The 20,712-nt window shown below is 43.0% G+C and overlaps 2 protein-coding genes across 2 annotated transcripts; one reads left to right on the top strand and one right to left on the bottom strand.

Moving 5' to 3' along the window:
- The first annotated feature begins 578 nt into the window (after window positions 1–578).
- Window positions 579–8,040, top strand: AGK (acylglycerol kinase). The gene is made up of 3 exons (XM_009703481.1): window positions 579–643; window positions 5,749–5,833; window positions 7,577–8,040. Exons 1-3 carry the CDS (start codon window positions 588–590, stop codon window positions 7,712–7,714), a joined length of 279 nt encoding a protein of 92 aa, XP_009701783.1. The 5' UTR covers window positions 579–587; the 3' UTR covers window positions 7,715–8,040.
- Window positions 8,041–14,563: 6,523 nt separating this feature from the next.
- Window positions 14,564–19,898, bottom strand: KIAA1147 (KIAA1147 ortholog; the record flags this gene model as incomplete). The annotated part of the gene is made up of 8 exons (XM_009703482.1): window positions 14,564–14,759; window positions 15,869–15,937; window positions 16,424–16,574; window positions 16,764–16,895; window positions 17,366–17,504; window positions 17,765–17,918; window positions 18,598–18,756; window positions 19,799–19,898. Coding segments are annotated over 8 exons (1,100 nt in total), but the record flags the coding sequence as incomplete, so codon positions are not given.
- Window positions 19,899–20,712: the final 814 nt, after the last annotated feature.

Below are 20,712 nucleotides of genomic sequence, written 5' to 3'. Positions count from 1 at the left end.
AAATAAATAAAATAAATAAAAAATTAATTGCATCTTAATCAAAGTTGCTTTCCCAGCAAAAGCTTTACTGTATACTTGGTTTAAGGGCAGGCTGTAAACAGAAAAGAAGCTAAGTAAGGAGTTTAAAAGGATGTTATCAAGAACAATTTGACTTCCAATTTGTATTGTTTAAAATTCTCTTACTATAGTGTTTGGTGGCCAAATGTTATATCATTGTACTATTGCCTAAATTCATGAAAGACCTATTGATTAGAAATCTTTGTGAACACAGATAAACCCAAGTGATCTGCTATTACTGTCTTTAATAAGTGTGTGAAATGTAACAAGAAGCCAAATGTGGGAATCATTATTTCACTTCTTGCAGTATTTATTGTTGAATAGTCATCACTGAGAAATTACTATCTGTAATTTATAATCTAACTCGAGAGTCGAAAAAAGCATAAAATGCAGAAATGCATCTTCTGCCTCCTTTTGTGGGACAAAGGACTGGGCATTTTGTGAACCTATTGCAGTATCATGGGTGTGGCATTTTGAAATGTTAACTGCTTGATTTCTGAATTTTTTTTGCATAGCGCACTGAAGACTTCATGGATATCTGCATTGAAGCAGATACTGTCAGCAAAGGAGAGTTTGTAAACAGAGGGTGAGTATGGGAAGGCTGCAAAAAGATGACAGAATCTCTGTATGAGTCGGAACGCTAATTCTAACAAGTGTGCTCTTTTTCTCTGATCTTGTGTTGCAAAATTCAGAAGCAGAGGACTGCAAAGGACACCAGTCAGTAATGCTTCATGGGGATTACTGATTTTGTTCTTTAAAATTCTTACTGATTTTCTCTTTCTGGAAACAAGGCAGAGCAGTGTACCTGGAGTTCTTCCTACTTCTGAGTTTGCTATACCTTTCATCTTTTTCCCCGTTGCTATTGATTGGTGCTACCTGGATAATACTGTTATAACTGAGTTTTATAGACAGCCATACAGACTTATCCTCAGAATCTTTTAGTCCTAGCTGCTCAGTGGATTGAGAGGAGGATCACAGAGCTGTTAGGTTTGTGCTAGTGATACTTGGAATTTTTTTGAACTCTGATTAGACAGGCCCTGCTTCAAAGTGAAGAGCTCCCTTGACTCAATAACTCTTGTGAGAAATCAGGGCTGAGCTGGAAGAACTTTTGGAAGATGTGAATTTAAACAGAGACTTTAAGCGAATGCATTGGTGCTGCTTGTATGTGGAGTAAGAAGGCTGCAGGTGTGAAGAAGCAGCGTGTAGAGAAAAAGTGAATGTGTATTGCTTCCTTTGTGCTTGGAACGTTGTCTTGTAGTGTGCTTGTTCCTCCTGCGCTCACCAGACACAAATCTGAGCTGCTTTTTCCAGCTCTTCCATACAATCCCACTAGCAAATACATTGTGTCTTCAGTGCAGTTTTTACCAGCAACAGATTTGCCTGCTAAATCCAAGACGGCTGTTCTGCCCATTACCTTTTTATTTGCTAAAACTGTTTTCTAGTCTTAGAGCTCCATCTAGGGAAATCAATGGAAAGGTTGCAACACAGTTTTAGTGCTTGTCATCACTCTAATAATTCCTGCATATATGTCTTGTTTATCATACTAATAGCAGCAGAAGACCATTTATTTGAGCATCCCACAAGTCTCAGTGGGTATAGGAACTTCTGAACTATACGTACACAGTAGGTCAGGTTAGTCCCGGCAACCACTTTTAAATTGCATGAGCCATGTGGACCATAGCTTGCTTGGGACTGGAATCTTTGTTTTGAAGGCTACAGAAGGAAAGGAGGAGGAGATTTTCCCATTAGCAGCAAGAGTAATCTGGCCTCTTACAGGAGGGAGACAAAGACTATGCTGAGTTCTTGGACACTTTGCTAGCAGAAAAAATGTGGATGAATTTGTGTGATTTAAGGGAGGGTTATTCAAGTGTACACTCACTGTAAAGAATGTCTCCCATGTGGACTGGACATGCTTCACGCAGTAGTATGTCACATTTTCTGACTGCAATTACACTGTCATGCAGAAAAAACCTCTGATGAGAGTTAACATGCCCTGCTGACTAGAGCTAATTAGAGGCAGTACCAAAAGCTTTGAGCTGCTGTTCAAGCAAAGTTCAAAGAAACAAGCTCTTTGATTAAATAGTGCCCAAAAGTCTGTAGGTAACAAAGAAAGAGGGTTGTATAGGGTGGGGGAGCAGTGGGAGAGACTAGTTGGTCCTACCCAGAGGAGTCAGAACAGAAAAAAATGTGCCCTGTTTTTGCAGAACAAAATCAGGGTCTCCAGAGAAGCTGTACGACACACAATGCCCTTGGGCAGCCAGATTTGAATCAAGCCCATGATTAGAGGCTCCCCATTGCCTAGCACCAACAGCATTTGTCTTTGGAAATGTGTGAAGAAGCTCTTTCTTTTTCTTGTTTTTTAATGCATAGTTTTAAATTCCACCAGAATTTAGGGGGTTGAAAACGTTTTCAGGGAAAATACCTTATCAGTGCAGATACAGTTCATCTAGCGTGGGGGTGTTGCTGAGGTTAAGTTGGCCTATGCCCTGTGTCAAAACTGCTTCCATAAAGAAAAAAAGATGGGTCACTGTCGTAGGAGACTCTCTCCTGAGGGCAACAGGAGACCCAACATGCAGACCGGACCCACCTCTTAGGGAAGTCTGCTGCCTCCCTGGGGCCCAGGTTAAAGATGTGAAGAGGAAGCTTCCTACCCTGGTACAGCTCTCAGATTATTTCTCATTATTGATTTTTCAGGTAGGCAGCAATGAAGTTGTGACAAGAAGTCTGAGGGCAATCAAGACAGACTTCAGGGCCTTGGGACAACTGGTTAAGGGATCAGGAGCAGAAGCAGTGTTCTCCTCTATGCTTCCAGTTGCACGGAATGATGAGGGAAGAAATAGGAAGAGCCAGCAGATCAATACCTGGCTCCAAGCCTGGTGTCAGCAGCAAAATTGTGGCTTTTTTCGTCATTGGTTGGTTTATACAACACCAGGCCTGCTAGCAACAGACAGGGTTCACCTGTCTGAAAGGGGCAAAAGGATCTTTGTGCAGGAGTTACTGGATATTGGATATTAGGAAAATTTCTTCACTGAAAGGGTTGTCAAGCATTGGAACAGGCTGCCCAGGGAAGTGGTTGAGTCACCATCCCTGCAGGTATTTAAAAGATGTGTAGATGTGGTGCTTAGGGACGTGGTTTAGTGGTGGACTTGGCAGCGCTCGGTTTACGGTTGGACTTGATGATCTTAAAGGTCTTTTCCAACCTAAATGATTCTATGATATCAAGGGTTTTATATATTGAAGAGAGCACTGACGTGAGCTGGTCAGAACTGATAGATCACACAGAGGAAAACCACACATCCAGCGGAAAACTATCGTGCAGGCTCAAGCAGTGTGTGTGTGTTGGGGGCGGGGGGGTGCATCAGAATGCTGGAGGGCAACTGCTGTTGGATTTCAAAGAAAGGAGTAGGTCATCCCAAGTGTATAAAAGTATTCTCCAGCTGTGGATCAGATTTGTGTGAACAAGAGCATCTTGCCACAAGGGTAGAGCTGATGTTTAAGATAAGGTGGGGGAAGAACAGGTGGTTACGCTGTAGTGCTTACTAAGAAGTGCTGGAGGGAAGGAGGGTGGGGATGGAAAGTGTAGCACTGGTAATCCACATCCTGGTAGGCAGCTTAGATTCTGTATATGTGAAAGTATGGAGAGCTGTCACTCTAGGGCATGAATACAGTTACCAGCTATGGTGCAGAAAACTTTTTTTTTTGTTAGATCTCTTACTCTGAATCATTTAACATTGGCTGCTTCTGGAGACAAAAGCTAGGCTAAAATTGTTTGTTATCTGTGGTAGGTGTTGTGGTTCTCTCTCTGCCTGTATTTTTGTGATTCAGCATATGGAGTGGGATAAATCAATCAATTGAATCTATTGCTGTTAGGCTTTGGTCTTGTTCCTGTTTCACTTTGCTGTCTTGTCGTAAGGAGCAGAATCAAATGGAAATGATTTCTGATCCTTTTATACTGGGTCACTAGAGTGGCAATCACTGTAAGTGGAGGTGTGTCTATTTGCTTCTACCAGCATTCTCCTTTGACTGATCTTTAGTTCCATGTCTTGTCTCTTTTGAGCTTACTGTGAGCCCGTAAATGCATCTATGTAGAGCCTCATTTACCTTCATGGACCAAAAAAATCTCCTTGCTCACCAGAGCAATATCTAGGACCTTGTGTGTTAAACTTTGAGCAGGTTAAACTTCAAGTGGGAAATCTTGCTGCTTGTTTGTACAGCACTGTATAAACTGACAGTATTGCATGCCATCAATGATTTATGATTTATATTGCCAGGAGGATGTTTAATTCCCTCACATTCACTCATTAATCTTTTAGTATATACATATTTGATTAAAATCAAAGTTTCCACAGTTAATGTTGCTCCTGTCCTTCCCTGCCCTTTCCTTTGGTATCTTAGCTTTTCTTCCTTTGTCTTTGATTATCATCTTCTGTTTCAACCCTCTCTTCTCATGTTAGTTCTCTGGGATTTTCTGTGAATTTAAGAGGGACTTGTATTCCTCAGGGCATAGAAGGCTTGGTGTATAGGGAGTTTCTGACATGTTTTTGTGACTTCTTTTCCTGGGCAATATTTAAATACACTCTTCTTTCATATCAGTCTACAGACTAGACAGAAAAGTTGGGGACAGCTGGCATTGCCTGTTGGAGGAATATCTCTGATAATTCTGCTTGTGCTTAAGAGCTGTAATACATTAATGCTGTAACTCTCTGCTGACCCTTTTGCTATTTGTGTGTTGCTGTGTGTGGAGAGGGTCCCAAACTGAGGGGTTACTGCCTGGGGAGCAGTGTAGCCTTTGTCAAAGGTCAGCCAAAAGGTTATGTGTGTTTTCAGTCAGGAGGCCAGAGGTAGGTCAGCGTACCCAAGAACTTGTGCTTACTCTGCAGCAGCACACGTTGGGAAAAGGAATGGCAATGCACTATTTTTTAACAGTTGATCCAGTGACAGGACAGCAGCCTAAGTCTTGAAGAAGACCACATGGCACTTGCACCACTGGCTTTCTAAGACTGGCAACTGCCTTCTGTGTGCTTCTATTTGACATCCACGGAAGTAGGAAAGTAGCACTTCTCTAAGTACAGTATATAAATAAGAATCTCACAGGCACCAGAAGAAAGAGAGTAACTGACAAAAACTGATATATTATTTGGAATGGATAAAATTATGATGTTCTGGGGGCTTGTTCACAAGAATGATATAAAAGCAGCTGGTAAGAAACATCATGCTGACTGGTGTTGATGTGAGAAGAGGGGGTTTTGTTGGGTTGGTTGGTTGGTTTTTAAATGGTAGTTTAGTCGTTCAATATAACTATAATTCCATCAGTTTTTTGGCTTAGGGTTGTTTAGGTTGCTGGCAGGATATGTGGGTGCATGGGATATAAGGAGATAGTAGTCATTGCAAGATTTGTACAGTTCAGCATGTAAGTGAGGAATACAAAACTGTGCTGTATGTTCAAATATACAAAACTGTATGTTCAAATATATTCAGTGAGCCTCAGAGCAGAAGCTGGTTGGAGGCTGTCAGTGCATACTGATCTATTTTACTTTCTCACAGTTAAACCCACAAATATTTGTATATATATAACCTCTAAGTTTACCAAAGGCATAGTGATTTACCAACCCATAATGACATGTCATCCCTAAAGATGGCCGTTTCCGAGAGAAATCCCTCCTTACCTTACCTCTCTTTTGGTTTGAACAGAAGTCAAAAGATGCGTGATCCACATACGTGCCCTGAAGGGAGTCAGCACATCCAGGCCAGCAGATGCATCTTGCAACTTCCAGAGGTGAGAAGCTGAGGTAGCTGGAAAACTCTGGTCACTTTATTTCCTTGTACCAGTTGATGCTGGGCATTAAGAAATCCCTACTCCAAATCTGGGAGGTTGATTACACTGCCAGTGAGACACTCAGTTCCTCAGTGCAGCAACTGAGTCCCTGGCCAGGAGACACATGCTGGAATTTCCCAAGTAGTCTATAAACCAGAGGGGGAGTTTCATTCTGCCAGTAAATAGTGGCAGACCTTTTATGTAGACAGAGGTGGTGGTTGTAAAGGGTCCTTTACTCAGCTGTATTGCATATGCACACCTTCTTCTGCTTAGTGTTGAAGATGTGTACATTTTACCCTAGAGGGGATTGTGCTGTAGAGAAGAAGATAAATATTAGAAGCTTTGTGGAGACCAAGGAGGGTGTGACAAGGCAGTGGGACTCAGATCACTATAGGGAAGTGTCTCAAAACTTTGAATAGATGAGGCTGAAAAAGAAGCCAGAACTTTGTCTGCCTACACAATTTAGATTAGTCTTTTGTTGCCTGTTAGAAAGAAGAGGCTGTTATCGCGGCCTCGGGGAGGACAGTTTCTTGTTTTTACAAGGATATGAAATCGATCTCATAGATAATTTGTATCTTCCAGTGATCTATCAGTCGGCAAAATAATTGCATATTAAGGGAGAATAGAGTGTGCCAAAAGGTGAAAAAAATCTGTTGCTACCAAGTGAAAATCATGAATTACGATGTCATGATTAGCCAGCATCCTAATGCTTGCATCAAACTCATATCATGGCAATTTTGTGATTCTGAAAGAATACTCTGGAGCACTGGGCTAAGTACAGCTGAGCCATAAGTAAGGGTTGTGGTATAAAATGAGCTGTTCATACTGCATCTGTGGCTAAGATCTTCAGAGTGTGTATGCATGGCACAAAGCAGTGCTGTTTGACTCCGTGACCTAGCTCTGATGAAGGAACTGGCAGCGAGATGAGTCTCGCCAGCTTTGCAGAGAAGTGGGATATGTTGAACCAGGTGACTGCTGTACCTCCGACTTCCAGAACCTATGCTACATTCTCTAATTTGTGCTGTTCTGGTGTACGAGTTCACTTGGAGATAGTTTGAGTATCCATGTAACACAGTCCTACCTTGAGTCAAGTGCATGCAAAGCAGTCATCAAATTTCTTCAGGTAAAGTCAACCTGCCTTGTTAATGAATGGTTTTAATCATTGGTGACTTTATCAGCATTAAAGAAAATGCATCAGAAAATTCTACTGCTCAGTAATGCCTGACCCATGAATTACTTTGCATCTCACGTTTCAGATCAATATAGTAAAACAATACCAAAAGGTGTTTGTAACATGGATTTAATAGGAGTTATTTAACAGGCACTTCTGCAGATTAGCTTGTGTCACCACTGGCAGACCAAGATCTAAGTGCGTATAATTGTAGTTCCAATAGCAAAGAATCCTTCCGTGTAAACAATGTGGGTCATTAAAGCTCCCTAGCATTTAATTATCACCAATTAGCAGCTAAGTGAGGTAACATCTTATGCAACAGACTCTTAATATATTATGTGCAGTGAAGAACTGCTCTCACTGTGTTGTTGAGATCAAATGGGCTGGAAGGCATAGGGAGGGGGTCATCTTGGTTAAGACTCAGCTAAGTATTCAACTGTAGTCTATTAGTAAAATCAGGTATCAATATTACATCATTGCTGAAATAATATGTTTGATGTTTAAGCCTGATCAGCGCTGTTATCTGTGCACAGGGCACCGAGGGATCCTTTGGCATTGATAATGAGGAGTATGAAGCTATGCCTGTGGAGGTGAAGCTATTACCCCGGAAACTCCAGTTCTTCTGTGATCCCAGAATGAGAGAGCAGATGCTCCATGCAGCAGTACAATGAGAATTCATGTCGAAGGGGCCAGTGTTTACCAGTCTTATCAGGGTCTCTTCAAGGCACATGAGACCTCACTAACGTGATTAACCCCACCAGACTAATAAGCCATTTGGCTATTTTTTATGCACAAGGTACTTCCATTGGAAGTGGCTGATTTGACTAGTCTCAAAGGGGTTAAAAAGGCAAATGAAAATTCTGAGAAGTGCATGTTGACTTGATGGCATCTTGTTTTTTCCCCAAAGAAGTCATCAGTGTTTCATTTACAGCACTGCAGGCTGAGTGCTGTCTGCCAGATGTTACTGCTTTAATGCAATTGTATATTAAAGTAAAATGAAAGCACACTTGTCGCTGTGTTTTAAGAGTTTAGGTCTACTTTATCTATGTATAAATCTTGCAAAACCCAGGATCTTGGAAAAAATTTATTTTTGGGGAGTAATGCTAGGAAGTCTACGAAATGTTGGAATTGCCACATGAAAACAGGTGGTTGGTTATCTACTCTGTCACAAAATAAATTGGAGATCAGTGATACAAAGCTTCAGGGGAAGTTTAAAAATTCCCCATATGTATCTGCATAAGATTTTATTTTTTTTTTTTAATCTTGCCAGATTCAATAGCACAGATTTCCAGTTAATAATGTATTAGAAATACATTCCCTTGATCACATTTAGGTATATTACACAGAAGCAAATTGGAAAATGTCATCATTGACCCAAAGCTGTATGAAGTACATGTGAAAAGACTCTTTAACAAGCCAAATGAGTCTTTCTTTGTAAGTATTCCTTTTATTCCTGTAGTAATATAACACAAATAAGGGCATCCAAATAACTTATTATTCATTGTGACTGGTTGCTCTTCTCTAATGTAAACAGTGCTCACCACTCCTTATGCAACCTGCATCCCCTCGAGCCTCAGTGCCGTAATTAGTTTTGTTGCTTTTCCAAGCTTTTGTTTATAGCTTTGCTTTAATTGCTGAAAGGAAATAACTATTGACTTAGGCAAGGTTATCTGTTGCCCTTCTTACTATAACTTACAAGTTCACATGATTCTGCCTGGCTTACTGGAAGAAAAAAAATTGCTCCTTATTTTTCTGATGTGGTCGTTGTTTGTACGTAGTCCCTGTGTTACACTGTGATCTAGTCTTAAGTTCATCTGTTGGTTCCTTGCTACAATCAAAAGAAGGACATCAATGAATTGACTTCCAGCAGCTGTGTTAAGGACTGCATCCTGGCTGGGTGCTGCTGCAACAGCACCACCTGCTGGAGACTCGCTGAAGGGAAAATGCGTTGAAAGGGGACGCAGGGTTGGCTTTCTGCACGATGCTGGAGCCAAACTGAATGCTGTCCTTCCCTTGATTATACTGTGGAGACACTAATTACCTAAGCTGTTGGGGCAAGCACTCATCCCTTTCTTGACTAAGATCCAGGGGAGTAGAAGCCTGCCACTTCTTTTTAATAGTTATGCTGGTGATAGGGCCTGTGTTGTGCTTTCTTTTGATCTGCAGCAATTAAAAGTGCCCACTGGACCCCTGGGTCACTCTCCAAGGAACACGTTGGCTCTGCTCTGCTCTTTTTGCTTGCCACAGAGATACCTGGAACGTTGCTCTGCAGCCACTGGCTCAGTCAGAGTCAGGGGCAGTTCTCACCAACTGAGTTTTTCCTCAAGCTGATGCTTCTGTAATAAAATCAGCGATGTTGTTTTTTTTTTTTCCTCAAGTGGCAGGAAAGACAAGGCAGCAGCCATTTCAAAAAGGTAAGCTTTAATTGTATTAAAAAATACCCATGTTTTAGTAAGCAGTTTCTCTACACAGCCACAGGCCTATGGGAGCAACCACACATCTGCAAGATGCAAACAACATCAGAGCTGTTAGAACTACAACCAGCCTGCTGCAAGGGGCAAGATGATAAGAACTAGCTTCTGGTTCATCTGTACCATTTTACAGGGAAAATGACTAATTCGCTTCCATAGTATCAGATGCATGGCTCCCATTGCAATGTGATTCCTTGCTTGAGGGTAACCAAGAGCTCCCTTCAGAATCGGTATTGTTAATGCTGTTCTGATGTTAAAGTACCAAGGATCATCTGAGACACAGGCTGATACTTAAATATTCATATCAGCATAATTTGAGTAGCTTGTATAAATACCATTCAAGTAATTTTTTTCCCCTTCCTCTGCAGTTCAGAGGTCTTCCAGTATGGGGTGGTTCTAGACCTCTGAATTGCAACATTCAGAGGGGAGGTGTGAGGAAAGTATTACATAAAATAAGCAGAGGCTGAACCTGCCATCTACAGTGTTGAGGAAAGGACTCAGTTCTCATATTTCTGTCTGACAGCAAGACAAACAACTTTCTTTGTATGAACTCCAAGACAGGAAGGAGGAGGAGGAGTAGACTCCTAGGTCCCACTTGTGAAAACACTTATCCTGGCTTCAACTTACAGTCCATTCTACAAGGGCTTAAAATACTGTAACATAAAGGAAAAGGAAGGATAACAACCTAATGATGGACCAGCCCAAGGCACCTGTTTATTTTAACCACAATTAAACATTCCCATTTGAATGGCATGTTGCATTAACCAGGACCTGAGATCCTGGTTCACAGGCGTTTAGTACCCTCTGTTTCAGACAGACATATCATTCTGTTCAGTCTGTACATTCCAGTCCCTTGCAGAAGATGTTTATGTTGTCTTCTCCCGTAATCACTAGACCACTAGCTTTGGGGGGTGGTAGAAAGGAGACAGCAACTAACTTAGAAGTAATAGCTAGGATGAGAGTGTTTCAGTTAGTATGGATGCTTTGTACCCAGACATTTGCATTAGGACAGAGCGCTATTGCCCTGCTATTCCAGAAACCACTGCCTTTCTACCGCCCAGAGCAAAGCATGCCTGTCCTTTGCCTAGTCTTGTCACCAAGAGGGCCACAGCTACTCCTACCTTTTTGCCCATTAACTTTGGCAGTTCTTAAAATGGAAGAACCATCACAGTAACACTGCTTTATAGAACAAGCTGTACAGTAAGCTACTTTTGCTTCAAAAGCGAAACTTCTGCCCTTAACGATGCTAGATAGGCGAGCTCATCTCCTGTGACAGATGTGACCATTAGCTCTCACATACATTGGAGCAACTGCTTCATATATGCTAGAAAAGAACCTATTGGCATGTCTCCAAGACAAATCTGAACTCTAATTCAGTAAAATGCCTTTTTCCTAGTATCCATTATAGTTCTTAGTTGTACTTGGCTCTATGCAGCTTGGCCTAACCTTGCAGTGAGAAGATTTTTGCATGATTTCAATGTTTGGCATAGGATCCCTTGTTCAAATTGAAAAGCTAGCTTTTGTTTCTCTCCCAAGCTTTACCTGCCAATCCAGATAGTACAAGTAGTAATAAAACATTACATGATTATACATTTCTATTGAAACTTGAGTTAAGATGCGATGATGAAGCTTTTGCTCTCCTGTTTAAACTCAAGCAAGTACCAACTGAGAACCTGCAATAGCTACACTACGACTTGGGTGTTACAGAGGAACACACCAGACTGTCTACCAGGGCACAGGATGTACACATGGTTACTGTAACCACCATTCAACCTGGGCTCTGATCACAAGCAGTTGATCAGAGGCATCACACCAAAGAAATTAAAGGCACCACTGTAAAGGCAAAGTACTTCAAACGGAGAAAAGGATTTTTGTAGTAATCGGCAATATCCTACCTTATGCCACACTTTCCTCCATCTTGTAATTCAAAATACACCAAGTAACTGTCTCCCTTCCATCTGCCAGTATTGAAAAAAGCAACTATCAGGTGCCAAGGAGGGCATTTTAAATGTTTGCACTTAACTGTTTTACCTTGAATTATGTTATCTCCTGGAAAGGTAAGATTCAGTTAAATTGATTCCAAACGAAAGCAGCCTGCTGAACAAGTCTTCATGTCCCAAGCTGTAGCCATTTGTTTGTATTATGTACCCATTTATCAAGGATTTTCCACATCTGACAATAATAAAAGCAGTGTCTATTAAAAAGAGAGAGTGCAGGTGGAAAGTTCTTTTGCAGCGAATCAAACAAGGAAGGGTTAGGAGAGAGAAGTCCTTTTGTTCCGTTTTCTGTCTGGCAACTTCCTGACTTTTGTAGCAGTCACCTGCCAAGAGAGGCTGTAGAGAAGCAAAATTACAAGGAAGAGCAAAATAGGCTGCAGCCATCCAGCTGGGATGTAGCATGGATGCTACTTTTACAGTGATCTGCTTGCTTTGATGCTTCTGCACCCACACTACTGCTAGCAACTGAATACCTAGTTTCTGGAAAGCAGAGGCTTAATAAATGTCAAATAATAGTAATTTCAGGAGGTTCTGCTCAGTGGGCTCTAGCAGTGCTGTCTCATAGACCTGATGTTCTGACAGCTTGTGAACACAGGACTGTAATGCAGGGTGTTAGAAAGCCTCTGACTGCAGAGGCTGTAAAATTTCAATGACAAATTAAAGGTTTTTTTCTATTTAGTACAGCAAAAGAACTACTGACATCAAAGAGAACAGAAAGTCATTAACAGCTGACCACATCTAAACTATGTAGCAAACCTTGAAGAAAGTGAGAGGAAGACTTGCTACAGACTCATTTCAGTTCCTTTTTTTAAATCCGAAGGAAGTTAAGTAAGGGACAGCAATACAGTGCCAGCTATACTTCCTCTGGGGTCTTCACTGCAGACAGCATGTTAAACCTGAAGTGGAAGTTAGAAAAAAGCAGAGATCGTGTGGGTCACATATACTAGAGGCATCAATTTAAGACTGGTCTTTCCATTAACTGATATTCAGCTCTGGTTTTTTCCTCTTTCTCCATTTCCCCCCCCCCAACCTTCTAAGGATGATTCCACTACAGTTGTGAGCAATACAAGCAGCAGCATGTTTTCTCTTGTATAAAAACATCAAAGTCCCTGAAAAAGCAGGCAGGGCAGCAACTGCTCAGGGACAGGCAGATCACAGGAACATAATATGCTGAAGCTCATGCCAGTGAACTCTGCAATAAGCCTTGTGAGGCCCCTGATCCCACACCTCACTAAAATCTCTGAATCTACAGCAAGCAAAACGATCCCTTTGCTGCAGATATAGCCTGCAAGGAAAAACAGGACATGCCAGCCACCTTCCTTCCAGAGGCAGACAATCCACAGAGGGTCGACTTGGCGGACATGTGCTTCACCTGTTTTAAAAAGAATTAGTGGGTGACACTTTGATGGTTCAGGCTCTATCTCATTCTGTAAAATGCTAGGATAAATGGATACATCAGCTACAGTCTGCATTTCTACAAACTACAGAAAGGCTGAAATCTATTATGGTAGAAGCAGCAGCTAATTAGCTATAGCTGCAGTTCAGGAAGAACAGTTAGCTTAAAGCTGATGCTACCACTGGCTGAAGGATTTTGGGCAAAGCAGTATGTCACACCTAGAACCCACAGTACCATTCTTGAGTTTCGCATGGTGAAGGGATTATTGTTGACCAGGCTAGGCTTCCTGGAGGTAACCACTGGTCCCTCATGAACTGAATCCTATTCTTTCCACAGCACAAGAATAAGAAAATACTGGTCATCTGGTTCTACAGCTTCTCTGCCCAGGACAAAAAAAAAAAAAAAAAAAAAAAAAAAAAAAGCAAGCTTGCAGTTAGACATTGCTTCCAGCAGCTGTGCCATTTAAGAACACCAAACTCTGAGGGAACCTCCCGCAAACTGCAAAGCCATTCCAGCTGAAAGGTCACATACTCCTCTCTATCATCTCACACGCAAAGCCAAGGACAGCAGCAGGCAGTGCTGAGGGCTGCTTGACCAAAGGAGGATCAGCAGACAATGTTAAAGCAAAGGAGTGACAAGTACCATCTGCTACAAAGGAAGGGCTAGTGACATTAGTTAAAGCATACTTCAACCCAATCCAGCCCAGCACCATCTGAGCTGAAGCTGGAGAACATAGTGACTGCAAGGTGGCTCAGTGATGTTGATCCTGTTAAATAGGAGACCATCTTGCTGGTTTGAAGATTTTAAACCAAAGCAGCAGGTGTGATGCAACTAAAAACCAGAGGAAGTGGTAGGAGGGATTAAGTAGAGATGGTGCTCTTCTCCAGCTATGAGCTAGGTAGGTATAGTCTTTGTCAGTTTATACCACCTCAAATGCTGGAAGTGAAACTGTGACACTTCAGTAAGCAAAGTCATAAGATCCTGTAGCACTCCCTTTTCCCAAACTTGCTTCTGCCATTGACGAGGAAGGGTGGCTTTATTCCAACTCAGCTGCTAAAAGTTGGGTGAGGGGTGTTTAAAGGAGTCCTGATTTTTATCATTGGTTTAACTGTCCCCACCAACGAACATGGTAGGACAGATGTTTTATGAGACTGGGCCACTAACAGCCTGTGCTGAAGCTCTCTTCGGTCCCCAAGTGGAAGAGGGGATGATAAGAGAGTTTTCCAGTCAAGTCTCAAGAGCTCAGCTACAGCATTTCACATTGGTCCCTATCAGACAAAGTGCTTTCCTGAAGTCTTCAGCCCTCAGGTATCCAGGCTAGGCCAAAACCTAGCTATCAGTCACTGGCAGCAGTGAGGATCGGTGCAAAGGTGCCACTGGTCCTATCTAAACAAAACAAAAAACCACAAATGAAAGAAAAAGGGAGACAAAACCAAACAAATAAACAAACAAAACCTGGAGCAGGTACTCATTGGGAAGTTGAGAGGGAGAAAATAAAATCACATCTTAATTTAAAATTATAAATACTCTCCATATAAAGTTATTAAATAAAATGAGATCCGTCCAGTGGCTGTGGTGAGTTCCAGTGATCCTCCTAAGCAATGTCTGGTAGTCTTTAAAAAGTGATCTTTGCTCCCCATTTCTCTTGCCCTTGGTTTAAATGCAGCAGGGGTTGTCAATGACCAGCATAACATCAATGCCATACACTTCCAGCAGGTCCATAAGGAAACTCCAATCCCCTTGGGGATCCAGGCCCATGCCTCGTGCGTGGTCAGCCGTCAGTGTCTTGTCCTGGCTGGCTGACACTTCCATCAGCGTCTGAAATATGCGGTTGTTCTGCTCCATGAAAAACCTATAGGATAGAATCAGCTCAGATGATGGCATAGGACCCCTCAAAAGATAGCATATTTACCAAACAGGCAGCAGAGCCCCAGAACTGCATTCAAACTCCTTTAATCATAGATCCCACCTTCTTGGGTGACACTGTCGTAGTTTTCCATCCACCCTATGCATGACCCAGAATAAACAAAGATAAAGCAGTAACTTTAAATTTACAGCGGTGCTTCTGTCTGGCTGATTTATGGTAGGCATTTCACTCTTCAGAAGCAAGCCACGTTATCAGCTAACGTGCACTTTGTGGTAACCAAGTGGGTACCTCAGACCTACAGCTCCCACAATGCAAAAGAGGAAACAGTGTTGTCATCCATCTAGTAAGCCACTGAGTAAATAAATTCTCCATTACTGGTGCAGAACACAGCAATGAGAGCTACTTCTTACCTAGAGCTTTCCTAGGAACATGCAAGACTGTTCAGAAAGAGCTCTGACTACATCTGTGCAGCTCAACGATGAGAGCTCTGCCCCAACAGCCCTTGACACAGTTTCATCCCATTACTTCTCACCTGCTGCAGACTGTGAATAGCAACAGGCAGCGAAGGGCTTCAGAGGTGGTAGAGGTGTGGTTTTCATCTAATTCCATACCTCATACTCTACACCCAGTTCTGGTTCCTCTGTTTGCCAAGTACAAAGCCAGCCACATCAATGGACCAGGCCTTCACATGCAGGTCTTATCTCCACACCCAGCATGGTACAGTGCCTGCTTCCCATGGACATTGTCCCTTCCTGAGCCAAATATTCTGGCATGAAAAGTCCTATAGTGCTTATGTTTTCAAAAATGGGAGAGGATTCTTGCATTTCTAATTGTGTTTTTAAAATTCCCTTCTCCCTCCCAGCATGTAAGAGACCCCAGTGGAGACTAATATGGCTGCATTTGGCTTCTCAAATTGAAAGGAAGATACTCTGAAGAGAAATAGCCAGTTTGGTTCTTGGATCCCTAGAAGAGAGCTGACTATGGAATTATGTTAACCATGATGTTTCATAATATGCCAAACCAGCGCAACATGAAATCAGTGAAAGAGGCTCCCTAAACCTAACAGCGACCAACTATTAGATGTAGCCACTCACAAGATGAAAAGGTCCTCTTCACAGGAGCTACAATCCTCACCCACTTCTTGAGAATACATTAACATCTGCCTGTGGGAAGGGAGACAGATTAATTGCACAAACCTATGGTGAACCTCAAAGCATTATTAGAAGACAAGGACTACAACTGAAAGCTTTACATCCATTTCTTGGAGACCAATCAGACTAACACTGCTGCCCCAGTATCTAAGGCAACAGTGTAGTCTTCATAAGGCACTGGACTAGAAAGCAGGCAGTTTTCAGTTCTGTTACTGATCAGTGGTGAACCAATGGCGAGATGCAACTTCTGCTTCCCTTCCTGCCTTCTACCTGCTGCATCAGCTCACTGACGGAGTGACTGGATGTGTGCAGGCTGCCCAGGGGGTCTCATACCAGTCAGCTACAGTGGAACCAGAATCGCAAAGAGACGAGCTGAAGCAGCGGGAAACTTTGAAAATACCAAGACAAGAAGGAAAGTACAAGAGAGCAGTGTCCTCTTGGTCCCACATCACACTGCTCTCCTATCAGGGCTGGGACCACCTAGATGTCTGTTATTACCTCTGGTCATTGAGCCGTCGGTACTTCTCCTTGTCAGCATTGTTAATTTTCAGGAGTGGTTGCAGATGCTTATGATGTGTCTTCACATTCTGGTTGTCCACATAGACATCATAGAGATCCCGTTTCTCCTCAAAGATCTTTTCTGTTGTACCTGCCAAAATCAGAGAAGATTTTCAGAGCAGCATGTTGCTTTCCTAGCACACCAATTGTTCTCTCCTGCTTTCGTAGTTAGTCATTCTGTGCACATCCTATTTTTCATCAGTTTTATTACACAGTCTGGCGTCTCAAGACATTTTGCAGACTGAAGTTAAAAACGTCATGCCTAATCCATCATACTTACAGGCCACATATGATACTTCTGTTTCCAGCATTTCTATGTCTGCCACATTCACATAAAAGAATGGTTTGGACTCTGGCACAGTTCCTCCAAGACCAGGCAGAGAAACATTGGCAAGGCAACAGCAGCAATACACTGCGGACAAGAGAAGTACATTCTGAGATGCTTTCAGTATTCCCTCAAGGGCATTCTGAACCCCACTTACCCAGTACTCCCACACGCTTCTATGAAAACAATGGCTGCAACTTTGAAATGCCCCTGAACACCAGAACTTCTCAAGTGGGGACATCCTGTTTTGGACAGGAAATAATCAGTTCTCGCACAGGAATCCCATGTTCTAGATTTCACAAATTCATTCAGCGCTCTTACTGTCCTGTGCTGACAGGAACTGTGTTTGACAGTGCCAGGTATGTCCTCACCCGAAAGGCCTGAAGAAAAGCATTTTGTAGGAAATGGGTAAATGCAGGCAGAACGGTATCTTCACAAGGAACAGTTGCGATGGATTTTGAAGACCTGCATGATGTCTATCCCCTCAGTCTCCACAGGCATTTCTGCAGTGCTTCAGCCTACTAGATCAGAGCTCTGCGTTGTCCCTGGAAACATACCTCTATAGCAGACAACTCCAACTGGGGGTGGTGAAAATATCAATATGCGCTTGCGCAGCAGGGCAAACTTCCAGAGGACAAGGATCTGCTCACCGAAGAATTTGATGAACTGAGACATACAGCCAGCAGGGTGTGTGATCTGCAGGTGGAGGGAAAGGGAAGAAAACAGCTCAGAGGTGAAACAGGGACACATGCACAGATGCTAAGTCTAAATGTGGGAGCAAGACCAGAACAGAGCAATGACAGAAAACTGCAGCTTCTAACAGTTCAAGTAACAAAATCTTATCTGAAGCAGCCTACAAAGCGCTGGAGTGACTGCTTATATAAAAAAGTAGGAGCAAGCAGCAAGGAGCAGCAGCACACTGCCCATTCCTGCAAGCCTCAGAGCACCTGCCTCACCTTCATCTCTGGGTACATGTATCTGTGGATTGATGGCAGCCAGTGGACAGGTTGCTGAGAGATGAGGGTGCCCTTGCTATCAGGGAGAACTCCTTTCTTGTCATCATAGAACGCCTCTAGATGGGAGTAGTGCCCTGGCATCTCCAGCTGGTGTCTGGAAAAGAAAGGAAAAAAGGGGAGATCTGTAGTGTCTCCAGACTCCACTTATTTTGTGTCTTGCCCCCAGCCAACATCTGCTTTCCCAGCTAGCAAAGGAGCCCTGGGTGCCTCAGCTGCACAGACTTATCCAGGTGGGCAGCCGAAGCGTCAGGAGTAACACCAGCTTTCAGTGCAGCCAGAGAACATGGGCAGGACTGAAGCAGACGGTGAGCTGATATATGCATAATACTGATCCTGTTTTAAATACACTCATGTAGGAACAGCTTTCCCTTCCACCATCACCATTTTCCCTGCCAGGTCCACTCAACACAGCTAGCCAGGATCACCATTGTAGGTTCAGAAGCCTTTTGTGAGCCCTTAGTAAAATGTTTTTCAGAAGGAGAGCAGGGGAACTTCTTGTCCTCTCAACTCTCCCCTTGACACGTCCACACAAAATAAGTAGGGTTTGGATAGGATTTGACTAGCCTGTTAGCAATGAACAGACTGCTGCTAATCAGTTCCTTGTCTCCTTCCCGTTGTGAACCTGTAAGTCTTTCTGAAGAAGTAGTCACCCAAGGAAATCATAGCTTAGCATTGTAGCCAAGTTCTCACTCACACCTAAAACTGCTCTCCATTGAGGCAACTTTACCTCCTCCAGGCAGGGAGCGGCCAGTCCCATTCCCAAGGGAACTTACCTGACCTGGTTCTCCAGGAAGTGCATGTACCTATACAGCAGGGTGTAGGAAGGGGAGAGAATCCCCACGGACTTCATGCGGGCACCACGCTCTAACTCACTCTCCACAGGCATGTTGGCGAAGCAGGCGAGGCCAAAACAGAGCCCCTTCCGAAAATAACTGGAGACAAATGTTTGACAGAAGGGTTAATGTTAAAAAGAGGGAAAGGGAAGAAAAAAAGGTAACCGATTGCTAAAAATACTGATTTGGGAACACAGTTTTCTTTAAGGAACCCTCCGAAATCCCACCCTGCTATCTGAAGGGCTGAGGACAGGCCTTGGGTGTCCTATTCTTCTCAGGAAAAAGACAGGACATTTAAGACAAGAGTTCCCACTAAAGCCCCTACCAGCCTCATCACAGGCTGGTAAGGAACACAGGTAAGGAAAGAACCTGGAAGGAAGACCAACAGAGGATGCAGGACCCAGTCAATGCAGTGCCCTTCTTCCAAGGAAGAAAAGCCTGCAGTGCCTGAAGTTCTGAGTATCATCTAGCTACCCAGTCGTACTTTGGGTGCCAGCACGTTGAAGCATACTCTAGCTGAGTGCAAGGGTTCACATGCCTTTGAGAAAGTAACTGTCATTCCTGACCAAAAGGAATTGTGACATTGCAATTCCTTGCAAAACGTTGCTGCGTTACAGCACTGGGTTAGTGAAAGGATGGAAATGCAGAAAATTCCTATTTTATGTCTTTCCGCTGAAGGAAGGCTAGAAAAGAAGAAAATGAGCAAGAACTGTTTATCACAACATTTAACGATCCAAAAGCACTGGTAGAATTAAGAACCTTTTCCTAAGTCCAGTTCCTGCAAAATCCTTCCCATTTCAGTTCTGCCATCCTTTCCCCTCCACCCTAGGCCTCTGCTGACAGTCCCAATAGTGGCAGTGCAGTATGATTTGCCCAACACACATTAAAATTTGCACACCACTGAGAAGCTGGCCTGCCCCATTCACGAGTTGGTCTCCGCAGTCGAAGCTGTCATGCAGCAGATCCCCACAGCTAGCTGGTACTTGGTATGATCTTGAGAGTACCTGAAGAGTATCTTTGGCTCAGCTAGATACAGTTTAGCAGCATGTTTATGCACTTCATAGATGATATTTTTCTTGCATGTTCTAAGGGATGCTGGTGTAGACATACAGCTAAGAGAAAGAAGCTCAGACATACTCACATGAAATCCGACTGGATTTTGTGGGACCCGCTTGCCATGGATTTGAATTCCACGCCTTCCAAATCAATATCCTGGGGTAAACACCACTCCACCATGTTGCCTGCAGAGAAGCAAATTTATTTGGGTAAACTTGAACACAGTACTCATTTCTAAAGGGCAAACGCCAGCAACAGCAAGTTGTTGCTTTTAGATCGCTGGGGCACCAGTAACAGTGCACTAACACAACTCCTGAACTCCTAAATTGTCAGAGACAGTAGTTGACATACTATACTCCACACATCTCTTGCAAACGTTACTTGTTGCAGGACAACACCCAGACATTGCAGGACTTTTGGAGCCATTTCTGAAGCTAGTGCTATTTTGTGGGTTTATCCTTTATAAGCTTAATCACAGAGCAGGTACAATTTTACCTGACAGTGGATAAGGTATGGTATTAATGCTATTCCACTCAGGCTGTCTACATGAGTATCTGGTATAGGAAGAAACCAAAGTATCGACTGCTGCTCTTTAGGATGAGTTTCTCTGACAGCTCATACCACCATCAATATCGTCCTTTGGCTGTGCTTGGCAGGACTGGTCAAACAGGAACACCTAAGCCAGCATCCCAATCATTACTGCTTCCCTGGAATCACATTTTGTTTAGTATAGAAGGAGTTAGCTGAAGCTTTATATGGAGGCTGAGGTGATCCAAGTACTGCAACATGTTTGCGCGTGCTAGAATAATCAAACAAAAAAGCATATAAAATACAAGCTAGATCAAGATCAGCAAACATCTGTCACCTGTCAACCCAGCCAGAAAGCAGGCAGTTGTTCAGGGGGAACGGCTACCTGAGGAGCCCGATCCTGGAACAGATGATATCAGGGAAGTCACAAAAAGTTCCTAAAGCCAATGAAGTCCTGCTCTGCTGCTGGCA

This window comes from Cariama cristata, unplaced genomic scaffold, assembly GCF_000690535.1.
Source record: "Cariama cristata isolate BGI_N322 unplaced genomic scaffold, ASM69053v1 scaffold18407, whole genome shotgun sequence".
NCBI lineage: Eukaryota > Metazoa > Chordata > Aves > Cariamiformes > Cariamidae > Cariama > Cariama cristata.
Note: the sequence above shows the minus strand (reverse complement) of the source record. Positions and strands in the feature narration are given on the sequence as shown.

What these genes read in the sequence shown, in the direction of transcription:
- AGK (XM_009703481.1), top strand. Translation starts at nt 588, where the DNA reads ATGGATATCTGCATTGAAGCAGATACTGTCAGCAAAGGAGAGTTTGTA. An exon ending in GGAGAGTTTGTAAACAGAGG is followed by an intron (nt 644 to 5,748) that starts GTGAGTATGGGA and finishes TGGTTTGAACAG; the next exon opens with AAGTCAAAAGATGCGTGATC. An exon ending in GCATCTTGCAACTTCCAGAG is followed by an intron (nt 5,834 to 7,576) that starts GTGAGAAGCTGA and finishes ATCTGTGCACAG; the next exon opens with GGCACCGAGGGATCCTTTGG.